The 14,218-nt window shown below is 43.8% G+C and overlaps 1 protein-coding gene across 1 annotated transcript in view; it reads left to right on the top strand.

Moving 5' to 3' along the window:
- The window catches only part of SLC6A19 (solute carrier family 6 member 19), a 217,596-nt gene that overhangs the window by 68,792 nt on the left and 134,586 nt on the right, over window positions 1–14,218 (top strand). Inside the window, exons 4-5 of the mRNA XM_075828515.1 lie at window positions 770–951; window positions 1,912–2,022. Of these exons, the coding sequence (XP_075684630.1) occupies window positions 770–951; window positions 1,912–2,022 (293 nt within the window). The remainder of the gene's footprint in view (window positions 1–769; window positions 952–1,911; window positions 2,023–14,218) is intronic.

The raw sequence follows: 14,218 nt of genomic DNA, 5'->3' as shown, positions 1-14,218 counted from the left end.
AGTAAAAACGCCCCGATGTACGCACATAATACACGCCCACTTGGACTTTTACTTTTAAACACACCCACTTGGACTTTTGCAAGCCTCATTTGCATAACTACAAAAATGGTCATAACTTGGCCAAAAATGCTCGTTTTTTAAAAATAAAAACGTTACTGTAATCTACATTGCAGCGCCGATCTGCTGCAATAGCAGATAGGGGTTGCAAAATCTGGTGACAGAGCCTCTTTAAGCCAGATTTGCTTAAACGCTGTAGATGTATGTGTTGCACGCTGCACAGGGGAGAAATACAGCTCACATGGTGAATCAATAATAACAGAGCTTCACTTATATAAAATTACAGTGAACATTAACAATAAATAATGTGCATATTTGTCAAAGCTCTCAGTAGGGGATGGGGCCCACACTAAGTTTTTGGGGTCCTATGATTTCTATGTACGCACCTGTAGACTACGATTCCCTACAAGCAGAGTTGTGTAGAAACAAACAGAAAATATTTTAAAAAATGTATCAAACATACATTAAAAGCAAATTCTTTTAAATTTTCTAATTATATAGCCAATATTGATTAAAGGTGGAGCCTGATTTTAGCATCTATACAACTACAAGAGGGATTTGGGTACTGGTTTTTAATTAATATTGTAGCACAAATTTGTATATGGGTTGTAGTCCACACAATTGTATGCTGTAGTGTTATAAATGCTAAAAGCAATCTATATTTGAATTTTAGAATATCTTTTGCAAATTCTAAAGCATTTTATAATTTTAGGTGTGGTGTATGAGTGTGCAAAAAGCTCTCCAGTGGATTATTTTTGGTACAGAGAAACACTGAATGCCTCAACAGCTATTGACGATTCGGGCACCCTTCAATGGTGGCTTGTGCTCAGCTTGGCTTGTGCATGGGGTGTACTATATGTGTGCACCATCAGAGGAATTGAAACAACAGGAAAGGTATTTTGTTCACTCTAAAATAAAATAAATCCAAATAAACTACTTTATGCCTATAGAGAGCAGTTCTATGGTAATAGCTTTTCTGTTATTATTTTTTTTTCTAGTTGTCCAACCATGAACTTTACTTCTAGTAAATTTAAAATAAAAACTTGATTTTATTTCTCCAGGTGTCTAGTAACTGTGTGCAGACTTTTTTTTTCTGTAAACTCAGATTATTTGTGCTCCAGCCTTTACCGGTCTTCAGTTTCTGAGTCAGACATATCGGGCGAGGGGCGACCCCTACCATCTCCATGTCCCTAGTGGGGCAATGTTATGGCCCTTCATCCCCATTTATATGATAGACATTGCCACCAAGCGTGAGGACCAAACCTGGCGCTGCTATGGTGCAGTAATGCAGACAAAATGGCAATGTAAGGAGGTATGATGGCACACAAAGCACTTACTGGTCCATAATGCCACAGTATGTTACATCAATAAAGCATGATATTCTTGCCAAGAAGCAATATTTCTAGTGGATTACATGTGCTGGAGCATGCCACTATTTTTTTATTTGCAAGAATTTGCAAGACTAAAAACAGGTTGCCTCCATATAAAATCAGAGGTGATGCACGCAAAGGGAATAGTATTGTAAAAAATACAATGGGCTTTGTATTCAAGATCCATGTAATACAAATCCTAAGTCTAGCCTTGTGCACGAGGCCTTACTATTTCTTCAAAATGTCCTGTTCTGTTTAGTTTTCTTTATTAGATATTAATTAACAGGTTAGAAAGAGGTTTATTAATTTAGCTTCACCAGAGGATCACGAGCCACATTTAGACAAGATCCTGTTTAATGAAAAAAAAATAATTCTGCAAAGTGTGTATACATTTCCAATGCTTAATATTGTATCTATAGACATTACTAAAATGAATGCAATAGTAATACTGCCCTTTTCTAACCAGATTTATCTTCTTTTTCAGGCTGTTTATGTAACATCAACACTTCCATATTTGGTCCTCACTATTTTCCTAATTCGAGGCCTAACATTAAAGGGTTCAGTAAGCGGAATAGTATACTTGTTCACTCCAGATGTAAGTTCAGTCATTATGTCATTGTTAACTCTTTTTGATTGAATGATCTCAAAATTTAAGGGATTCTCCCATTTTGCTAATTTCTGCCAAAGTGAAATTTCTCAGAACTTCAATCCACAGAAGCTTTGTTATTTGCAAAAAGAATACTTATCTAGTGAATCATGTTCCATGATATCCTTACTAGATTTTGGACAGCATGGTACCAGACCAAGGGCAACATCTCCATGAAGTTTGTATGTTTTTACTGTACTTGCATTGGTTTCTTCTGCACACTACACTATAATCCAAAAACATACTGGTAGGTTAACTGGATTCCAGTAAACGTACCCAGTTTACATGTGTGCATCTGGGAAAGGGAAATTAGTTATATTAATCTAATGTATGGCAAAATAAATAAAAGGGACAATAACTAAAAGGAGTTCTTCAGTTTGGACAACTCCTTTTTATTGGAAGCGATCTCTAAACATAAAAGGATCAGAGGAAGTCTGTATAATAAATGGATGCATTGAGTGTGCCTGTGAGAATTATTTTTGTAGCAGTCACTCTGATTAATGCATTGAGCTCAAATTGTTTACCGCAAATAGGCATACCATTACGACCTAATAGCAGTCTTTTAACCAGCAATGGGACATAATAATACACCCGGTGGATGACATGGGCACACAAGCTTTCTCCACACCATTAGCAAGTAGGTGGCGGCTGTAATATACAGCCAATAGCAAACAAAAACCATGGCGGAATTGCTGTTTTTTTTTAATCCACTGCTAATGAAATTAATACCAGAGTGACCCCCCAATGACCACACATACGCCTTTTCATGGCGGTCATCAAGGGTACTTATGTCACAGCGCTGTAAAAGGTGGTGCTTTGACATAAGCCAGGGAGGCTAGAGCGGGAGTCTGACTATTTACAGACAGCCGGGCACCTGTTCTAATGGACAGGATTGAAGTTAGCTTAGATGCCGCGGTTAATAGCGACTGTGGATGCCACGGTCGCTATTGAGCGCGACATCTAAGGGGTTAAACCGGCAGCATAAAAGTGGTTTAAGACGGAGGGGCTCCCTCTTTTAGGCCATCAGCACCCCTTCGATGCAATTGTGGGGTGCCGATGGTTTTTATGCAGTGGCGGACACAGACTGCAAAAGGCCCCTGTGCAGATAATGTGCCAGGGCCCCCCCGCCCCCCCCCCCCAATACCGACAAAGTTACCTAAACATATATATGCATATAAAAATAAACCTTACTAATAAAAATTATGAAGGAAGATTTATATTGTACATTTTATTACCAGTTTAGAACACAAGTAACACATTTTTTTCCGGGTTAAATTCTTATCTAAACTAAGTCCCTAAATGTGGGCAAAGAAAATGAAAAACCTATACTCACCTCCTCCGGCGCCTCCGTTCCCCCTCCGCAGCCCCTATCCCTTTCTGTGTTTACAAAGCTGCTGTGGTGACGCGCGGTCGATGGCACATGACCGCTGCAGCCAATCAATGCCCTCAACAGCGATTTGCTGTGGAACTACTGTCCTCAGCAGCACACCAATGAGGAGTTATTGGCAGCAGCGGTCACGTGCCATCGGCAGCGCGTCACCAGTGCAGCCTTGTACACTTGTAACACAGACCGAGACAGGAGGATGGGGGCTGCGGCGGGTGAACGGAGGCGAGGGAGGAGGTGAGTATAGTTTTTTTATTTTCTTTGCCCACATTTAGAGACTTAGGTTAAATTGAATCATTGAATATAACACAAAGCACTCATGCAACTGAGATGCAATAATTTAGATGATCTTATCATGCTTAGCTTACTGCACTGTTACCTATCAAGCAGGACTGAATCTCAAGATATCTACAGAGGGGGCTGTATGGCGTTATCTACAGGGGGGACTGTATGGCGCTATCAACAGAGGGGGCTGTATGGCGTTATCTACAGGGGGGACTGTATGGCGCTATCTACAGAGGGGTCTGTATGGCGCTATCTACAGGGGGGACTGTATGGCGCTATCTACAGGGGGGACTGTATGGCGCTATCTACAGGGGGGACTGTATGGCGCTATCTACAGGGGGGACTGTATGGCGCTATCTACAGGGGGGACTGTATGGCGCTATCTACAGGGGGGACTGTATGGCGCTATCTACAGGGGGCTGTATGGTGTTATCTACAGGGGGGACTTTATGGCGTTATCTACAGTGGGGTCTGTATGGCGTTATCTACAGGGGTTCTGTATGGCGTTCCCTACAGGGGGGGTCTGTAGGGAAAGTCATACAGCCCCCCCCTGTAGGGAACGCCATACAGACCCCCCTTTAGGGAACGCCATACAGACCCCCCTGTAGGGAACGCTATACAGCCCCCCCTGTAGGGAACGCTATACAGCCCCCCCTGTAGGGAACGCCTTACAGCCCCCCCCTGTAGGGAACGCTATACAGCCCCCCCCCTGTAGGGAACGCCATACACCCCCAATCACTCAAAAAAATGCGACCTACAGTGTGAAAAGACAAAAGACATGTATCCCCTATCCACAGGATAGGGGATACATGTGTGATCGCTGGCATTGATAGGGAGAGCGGGGGACCGAAAGTCCCCCGAAGTTCTCCATCACTCACCTCTGACTTCCGGTGTCTGCGCAGCTCAAGTGTGACCGGCGCTCCATTCATTTCTACGGAGCTGCCGACACAGACCCCGGAAGTCCGAGGTTTGTGATGGAGAACTTCAGGGGACTTTCGGTCCCCCGTTCTCCCTATCAATGCCAGCGATCACACACGTATCCCCTATCCTGTGGATAGGAGATACATGTCTTATGTTTAATGGCAGAGCGGGGAGATACTCCCTGCTCTGCCGTAGTGTTCCGTGGCATCGCGCTGTAGCAGCCATAGCGGCAGCTAGCGGAGATTCCGGCCAAGGTGGGGGCCCGTGCCGGCAGGTGACGCGGGCCCCCTCATGCCGCGGCCCCGTAGCAGCCGCTACGGCTGCTATAGCAGTAGTTACGCCCCTGTGTTAGGGGGAGTTCACACTGAGGTTTTTTTCGCGAAAAACGTCAGAAAGTGCCTCCCATTGAAATCCATGAAATTTTTCCTGCGAGCAGTAAAAACCGCATGCGGGAAAAAGAAGCGCAATGCCCTTTCTTCGGGCGTTTCTGTCTCTGACTTCCCATTGACAACAATGGCAGGCAGAAAATGCGTTTTTTGCTGCGTTTCCCTGCCCACGGCCCGATGGCCGAAAAACGCCACAAAAAAACGCAATGAAAAACGCGGGAAGTGTTCTACCGGCAGGTCAAAATATGCCTCAAAATTCCGGAAGGAATTATGAGGCAGATTTTTCTACATAAAAACTTCTCCCTTCTGACATGAACTTTTTAACTTCATCTACCTGTCCTCTGCAGTCTGCACGTCCTCCACTCGTCCTGTGTCTGTCCTCCGCTCATCCTATGAGTTCTCCGGCAGTCCTGACTGTACTGTCCAGCCGCCCGAAGTCTTACGTCGCACCGCCCCCTGTCCTCTCCCCTGCCTGAGCGCTCCTCCTACCACCAGCATCGCCGTCCTGTCCTATTCATCTGTGCCAGATTGGCAGTGCAGTGTAGCGGCTATCACCGGGCCCGGGCACCCGCCCCCTCCCTCCCGATTGGTAGTGCAGTGTGGCGGCTATCACCGGGCCCCCGCCCCCTCCCTCCCCTCATGCCTAGTGTTGTGATGCTACTAGGCATGAGGGGGCCCGTGCCGCCAGGCCTGGTACATAAAATGTAATGTGCCTGTCAGGGCGACACGGGCCCCCCCATGCCGCGGGCCCCGTAGCAGCTGCTACGGCTGCTACTGTGGTAGTTACGCCACTGAACGGGCCCCCTTCCCACGCGGGGCCCTTGTGCAGCTGCACCGGCTGCACATGCGGTATGTCCGCCCCTGTTTTTATGGCAGCCTTATTAGGCCCTGCCAAAGACTCATGGTGGTTTAACCTCCATGGTGAAAGCCTTTTAAAAATGAAAAATAAAAACTATGCCAGAATTGCTGTTTTCTGATCATCATGCCTTCCAAAAAATGTGATAATAAGCGACAAAAATTAGAATGCACCCCAATAAGAACTACAAGTTGTCTTGCAAAAAACAATCCCTCATACAGCTACAGATGTAGCCAAGTTTGTCTTGACTCTGATAACTTGCTGCAGTGTGATGTCACACAACAAAAGCCATTGAAAAATCATTTCAAAAGTTAAAGTTTCTTGCGTCTGTGTATTTAATGCGTTAAAGAGACTCTGTCACCACATTATAAGTGCCCTGTCTCCTATATAAGGAGATGGGCGCTGTAATGTAGGTGACAGTAATGCTTTTTATTTAAAAAAACGATCTTTTTTCATAACATTAGGAGCGATTTTGGTTTATGCTAATGAGCTTTCTTAATGCCAAAGTGGGCGTACTTTTACTTTCGACCAAGTGGGCATTGTACAGAGGAGTGCATGACGCTGACCAATCGGCATCATGCACTCCTCTCCATTCATTTACACTGCACTAGCGATATAGATATATCGCTATGTGAAGCCTCATACACAAGCGCTAACATTACTACAGTGTCCTGATAATGAATACACATGAAATCCAGCCTGGACGTCATTTGTATTCAGAATCCTGACACTTCTGACTCTTTTTTTGTGAGATTCCGGCAAGTGAAACCAAATCTCGCGAGATCACGGAGCTAAACGAGATTTGGTTTCACTTGCCGGAATCTCACAAAAAAAGAGTCAGAAGTGTCAGGATTCTGAGTACACATGACGTCCAGGCTGGATGGTCATGTGTATTCATTATCAGGACACTGTAGTAATGTTAGGGTTTGTTTATGAGGCTGCACATAGCGATATATCTATATCGCTAGTGCAGTGTAAATGAATGGAGAGGAGTGCATGATGCCGATTGGTCAGCGTCATGCACTCCTCTGTACAACGCCCACTTGGTCGAAAGTAAAAATACGCCCACTTGGGCATTAAGAAAGCTCATTAGCATAAACTAAAATCGCTCCTAACGTTGTGAAAAAGATCGTTTTTTTAAATAAAAAGCATTACTGTCACCTACATTATAGCGCCCATCTTCTTATATAGGAGATAGGACACTTATAATGTGGTGACAGAGCCTCTTTAAGAGTCAAGATAAAGATGGCTACATCTGTACAACGACTGGAAGAAGAAAAAAAGTTTGAATATGACTACCCAAAAACAACTACTGTTAAAAAGAAAAGTATTTTTCTAGTGCAAGAATAGTGAAACATAAAAAAACTATATAAATTTAGTATGGCCGGAATCATAATGATGCGCAGAATCAAATTAATATGTTGCTTATAACACATGGTAAATGGTGTATATTTAATCCCTTCCCGCTCAAATCACGTACATAAAATATATTCTAATCGAAAGGAGGCCCATGCTTCAGCCCTTTAGCACACTAACGAGTTGTTTCCCTGACAAAATCCTTCAGTGTAAGGCCGGATTCACACGAGCGTTGCGTTTTTGCGCGCGCAAACAACGCAGCGTTTTGCGCGCGCAAACACCATTTGACAGCTGCGTGTGTCATCCGTGTCTGATGCGCGGCTGCGTGATTTTCGCGCAGCCGCCATCATAGAGATGAGTCTAGTCGACGCCCGTCACTGTCCAAGGTGCTGAAAGAGCTAACTCTTTCAGCACCCTCGACAGTGAATGCCGTGAGAAAAAGAAAAAGTTCGTACTTACCGAGAACTTCCCGGCCGTTGCCTTGGTGACGCGTCCTTGGTGACGCGCCTCTCGACATCGGGCCCCACCTCCCTGGATGACGCGCCAGTCCATGTGACCGCTGCAGGCTGTGCTTGGCCTGTGATTGGCTGGAGCTGTCACTTGGCCTGAATTGTCATCCCGGGAGGTCAGACTGGAGGAAGACGCCGGGAGTTATCGGTAAGTCAGAACTTCTTTTTTTTTTTTACAGGTTCATGTTTATTGGGATCGGTAGTCACTGTCCATGGTGCTGAAACAGTTTAACTCTTTCTGCACCATGGACAGTGACTATCTCCTGACGTCGCGTACCGATAATTTTTTTGCCGGGTTCGGCCAAATCGAGTTCGGCCGAACCCGGTGAAGTTCGGTTCGCTTGTCCGGCTTCGCTAATCGCAAAGACACTCCGTTTGGATGTTCGGAAACAGAAAAGCACGTGGTGCTTTTCTGTTTACATTCATCCTTTTGACAGCTGTTGCGCAAACACGCAGTTCGCACGGAAGTGCTTCCATGCGACATGCATGGTTTTCACGCACCCATTGACTTCAATGGGTGCGTGATGCGTTGAAAACGCTGAATCAACAGACATGTCGTGAGTTTTTTGCAACGGAGCAACGTTGTAATTTACGCGTCGTCGTTTGACAGCTGTCAAACGACGACGCGTAAATTTACTGCCTCAGGAAAGAAGTGCAGGACACTTCTTTGCCACGTAATTTGAGCTGTTCTTCATTGAACTCAATGAAGAGCAGCTCAAGATTTACGAGCGTCTCAGACGCCTCGCATAATGCGAGGAGGAGCTTTTACGTGTGAAACGACGCAGCTGTTTTCTCCTGAAAACAGTCTGTCTTTTCACACGTAAATGACAGCTAGCGTGTGCACATACCCTTACAGAGAAAAATGGATTAATATAAATTTTCTTTAAAAAAAAAGACATTTGGAAATTTCACCTCCACTTTCCTTTAATTCCTGTAAAAAAATCGAAAGGGTTAAGAAACTTTCTAAATTTAGGGCCCTTAAAGCCGCTTCAGAACTGAACTGGTCCCAAAAAAAACAGGTTTTTCTCTTGAAAATGTGAAGAATTGCTGCTAAAGTTATAAGCCTTGTATCCTCCTAGAAAAACAAAAGCACGTTATACAAACATAAAGTAGCCATCTTTATCTTGACTTTTAATGCATTAAATACACAGTGACCAGAAACTTCAACTTGACTTTTTCAATGACATTTCAAGGGCTTCATTGTGTGATAGCACGCTGCAGCAAGTTATCAGAGTCAAGATAAACTTGGCTACATCTGTATGGTAAATGTTAACTAGTATTTATTTTGTGTGGTATTACTATCTGTCTTACAAGCAGATACATTTAAATTTAGAAAAATGCTAGTTTTTTTTACTAATAAACACTAAATTTATCGACCACATTTTTCCAATAACATAAAGTCCAATGTGTGACGAGAAAACAGATCTCAGAAACGCTTGGATAAATAAAAGCATTCCAAAGTTATTACCATATAAAGTGACACATGTCAGATTTGAAAAAATCGGCCTGGTCCATAAGGCCAAAACAGCCTTAGTCACTAAGAGGTTAAGACAGAAAAAAGCATGTCAACATTTCTGTGTTTTTTTCATTACCCAAAAAAAGTTAATGAAAGTTAATCAATAAATTATATGTACCCCAGAATGGTGCCATTAAAAAAATACAACTTCTACCACAAAAACCAAGCTCTCACGTGGCTATGTTTACAGAAAAATAAAAGTTATGGTGTTTGAAATGTGCCAATGTAAAAACTGGAAAAACTAAAAATCGATCCGTCATTAAAGAGGCTCTGTCACCAGATTTTGCAGCCCCTATCTGCTATTGCAGCAGATCGGCGCTGCAATGTAGATTACAGTAACGTTTTTATTTTTAAAAAACGAGCATTTTTGGCCAAGTTATGACCATTTTTGTAGTTATGCAAATGAGGCTTGCAAAAGTCCAAGTGGGTGTGTTTAAAAGTAAAAGTCCAAGTGGGCGTGTATTATGTGCGTACATCGGGGCGTTTTTAATACTTTTACTAGCTGGGCGTTCTGATGAGAAGTATCATCCACTTCTCTTCAGAACGCCCAGCTTCTGCCAGATCACGCTGTGACGTCACTCACAGGTCCTGCATCGTGTCAGACGAGCGAGGACACATCGGCACCAGAGGCTACAGTTGATTCTGCAGCAGCATCGGCGTTTGCAGGTAAGTCGATGTCATAACTTAAAAAATAAAAACGTTACTGTAATCTACATTGCAGCGCCTATCTGCTGCAATAGCAGATAGGGGTTGCAAAATCTGGTGGCAGAGCCTCTTTAAGGTCCAAAATAGGTTGGTCACTAATTTAACATGTTTGTCACCCACAAGCGGCACGAAGACCGGATTGTGGGCTGCCGATAGGTTGCCATGGCAGCCGGGGGCCTTAAAGAAACACCTATGGATGTAGCCATCTTTATCTTCACTGTGATAACTTGCTGCAGCGTGATATCACACAACAAAAGACATTGAAATGTTATTGAAAAAGTCAAGATAAGAGACCTAGCGATTGTTTATTTAATGCGTAAAAAGTCAAGATAAAGATGGCTACGTCTGTAGGCCTGCCAGGGCCTTATGCCTACTAGGCTATACCAGAGACATGGCCTAATATATTGCCCGTCAGTTCTACACTGACAGGCAATAATGCTTTGGTATACAAAGTATACCAAAGCATTATAAAATCAATCATACGATCGCTTTGTGAATTCTGATAGTGGTACTAAAAAATCATGTGAAACAGAAATGTAAAAAAAAGTATGCCTCCAATGGATGCCACCCGTCACCCATCTGTCGCCTATAGATATATTTTAATAAATTATATTCGTTTCATATTAAAATAAATGTATACGTCACAGCCATTTAGTAAAACGTTAAACAAATAGTTTTTTTTTAACATGGGAGTCTAAGGGTATATTCACACGGCAACGCCAATTACGTCTGAAATTACGGAGCTGTTTTCAGGCGAAAACAGCTCCTGAATTTCAGACGTTTTGACAAGTGCACGCGAGTCAATGAAAAACGGCTCCAATTACGTCCCAAGAAGTGACATGCACTTCTTTGAGGCGGGCGTCTTTTTACGCGACGTCTTTTGACAGCGGCGCGTAAAAAAAAAATCCCTTCTGCACAGAACACTGTAAGACCCATTGAATTCAATGGGCAGATGTTTGCAGACGGTTTGGAGCCGTTTTTTCGGCCGTAATTCAAGGCGTAAAAAGCCTGAATTACGTCCGTAAATAGGGCGTGTGAACATACCCTAAGGGTGAGGGATGGCCGACGAATGTCATTCATCAAAGGCATCTATCTGCCATACATCACCAATAGACTCCCATGTTAAAAAAAGTCTACGTTTAACGTATATGTTTTTTTTTCTGGAAGGCTGTTACGGGTGCTTCTGAGCAACGCAGTTCAAGAAAAAGTAAGAGTGGACACATCCGTAAACGAAAGTTTATTAAAAAAATAAAAAGTTTTCAAGTAAATAAGAAATGAAACTATTTTGGCCATGTTTTTATTTTGTAAAAGTGAAATACTATATATGAGTGGTATCGCCGCAATCGTAACAACACAAACAATAAATTTGACGTATTATCTAAGCTGCATGGTGAGGGCCATACAAAAAAAAAAGCAAAAACAATTTCAGAATTGTTTATTCTATCATTTTAAAAATAAAAATGAAACAATAAGTCCCATGCATTCCAAAGTAATAAAAACTGCATCTCATCCTGCAAAAAACAGGCTCTTAGATTATTTTCTTTTAAAAGGAATGTGTCGCGAATTAAACCTTTTTTTTAAAGTAAGTTACTTATTTCTGTTATATTTTTTACGTTTTTTGCTGTATTTTTTTTTTCTTCCACATGGTGGAAAGTATTAAAAATGAAGTAATAATTTGACATGTTTTCCTATGTTGGCCACCAGAGGGAGCACTTCCCAGAATTACAGCAAGGTGAATAAGGCAAAGTAACCTAACTCAAAGCTGCCGTGTCATGCCCATGGCCGCGGGATGTTAGGCTCACTCACCTCCTGACGCCCGCAGCCAGTGGCGGATCCCCATATGGGCGTTTCGGGCGGTCGCCCGGGGCCCAAGGCTTGCAGGGGGGCCCATAGCTTCCCACACCGCACACAAGTGAAACAAAACTCTCCAGGGCTGCTGCTGCCGGCCGCATTCTAGAGGCGGGGGGAATGTGCAGGGGGAGTCAATTGCGGCCAGGGAACAGGGGCACAGCACATCAGCTGTAGAGAGCAGACTGTCAGAGATTGTGATGGGCAGGTGCTGGAGTCTCCCTGGCAGTCTGCTCCTCTGTGCTGCTGTGCACTGTCCCTCCTGTCTAAACCTCCAGCAGCTGCCTGATAACGGCAAAACTGAAACTAGAGGGTGAAGGACCTGTGGTGACGTCACAGTCACATGATTAAGGTCCTGGAGGCTGCCAGAGACCAGCACCGCAGAGGAAGAGGCTGGTAAGTAAATAAGTGTGTGTTTGTGTGTGTGTGTTAGTTAGTTAGTTAATGTAAGTCTATATAGTGTGTGCTGTGTATATAGTGTCTATAATGTAAGTCTATGTAGTGTGTGCTGTGTATATAGTGTCTATAATGTAAGTCTATGTAGTGTGTGTGTGTTTATGTGTGTGTGTGTGTCATAATGTAAGTCTATATAGTGTGTGCTGTGTATATAGTGTGTGCTGTGTATATAGTGTGTGCTGTGTTTATAGTGTCTATAATGTAAGTCTATATAGTGTGTGTGTGTGTGTGTGTTTATGTGTGTGTGTCATAATGTAAGTCTATGTAGTGTGTGCTGTGTTTATAGTGTCTATAATGTAAGACTATATAGTGTGTGTGGTTTGAATATATAGTGCGTGGTGTTAGTGTGAATTGTATATAGCGTGTTTAATCTCACATTTTTTGTGTGCAAAATAATTTCCCACCCATAGAGCCCTCTGCAGTAAGTCAGATGCTCAGAACCCCCCCCCCTGCAGTATAATCTCCCCCATGGAGCCCTCAGTAGTTATTATTATGCAGGGGGGGGGGGGGGGGGTCAGAGCGTTTGATTGACTGTTCAGGGTTCTATAGGGGAATAACTCCTTCCCCCCCCAAGAGCCATAAGGGCGGATTTACACGAACGTGTAATACGTCCGTGCAACGCGCGTGCTTTTCACGCGCGTCGCACGGACCTATGCAAGTATATGGGGCAGTGCAGACTGTCAGTGATTTTTGCGCAGCGTGTGTCCGCTGCGTAAAACTGACGACATGTCCTATATTTCTGCGTTTTTTGCGCATCACGCACCCATTGAAGTCAATGGGTGCGTGAAAATCACGCATGCCACACGGAGGCACCTCCGTGGGATGTGCGTGATTTGCTCAACAGCAGTATAACTATGATTGCAAACAGAAAAGCACCAGGTGCTACAAACATACAAACAGAGTGTCATAATGATGGCGGGTGCACGAAAGGCACGCAGCCGCGCATCATATGGTGATGACACACGGAGCTGTTAAGTGCCTTTTGCGCGCGCAAAACGCCGCATTTTTTGTGTGCGCAAAACGCACACGCTCGTGTAAATCCGCCCTAAGTTTCAGACACTTAGACCCTCCCATAGGGCACTCAGCAGTCAGTCAAATGCACTGGGGAGGGGTGTCTGACTGCTTAAAGGGTAACTAACGAAACTTTTTAAAAAAAATTACATGTCATAGTGACATGTCAAATGTTCTAATCGGTGGGGGTCCGGGCACTGAGACCCCACCAATCGCTGAAACAAAGTGGCAGAAGCGCTCAGGTGAGTGAGGAGCCACTTTGTTTCTGATCGTCTTTCCTCTGATAGCCGAGCATGCGGTCTATGGGCACAACAGAAAGTCTATGAGTTCGTACACCACGCTGAGGAAAGACAGTCAGAAATTAAGTGGAACCGCGCTCACCCGAGCACTCCTGCTGCTTTGTTTTAGTGATCGGTAGTGGTCTCAATGCTGGGACCCCCATCAATCAAAACTTCTGACATATCACTCTCACTATGACACGCCAAATGTTTTTTAAAAGTTTGGTTACCTCTTGGGGACTGAATTTATTGGTTTGAGTTAATGTATGGGCCTGGGTCTTAATTTGCTTAGGGGTCTGGGGTATAAGACAATTTATGGTGTTTATGTCTGAATTTTTATGTTGCTATAGACGCTGAAAATGGCTACAGAATCAAGGGGAAAAGATTTCTCATCAGGAAACCCTGCAGTCATCAGGAGAAGTCGTCATAGCGGTCTGTGTCAGATGGAGAAGAAAAGAGAACGACCCATCAGTGAAGACATCTCCTGTGAGTCATTGCATTTATCTGTCACCTCTCCTGACATGTCTGTTATCGGAAATCCTTGTATTCCACGTAAAGTCTTTGTGTACCCAGGACTAATAGACAAATGTGTGTTACCATTCCCCTTGTCAGGAGGAAGTGTCCCTACACAGTG

This window comes from Rhinoderma darwinii, chromosome 5 (genome assembly GCF_050947455.1).
Source record: "Rhinoderma darwinii isolate aRhiDar2 chromosome 5, aRhiDar2.hap1, whole genome shotgun sequence".
Lineage (NCBI taxonomy): Eukaryota > Metazoa > Chordata > Amphibia > Anura > Rhinodermatidae > Rhinoderma > Rhinoderma darwinii.
The sequence above is the reverse complement of the archived record's forward strand: the minus strand, read 5'-3'. Positions and strand labels throughout refer to the sequence as shown.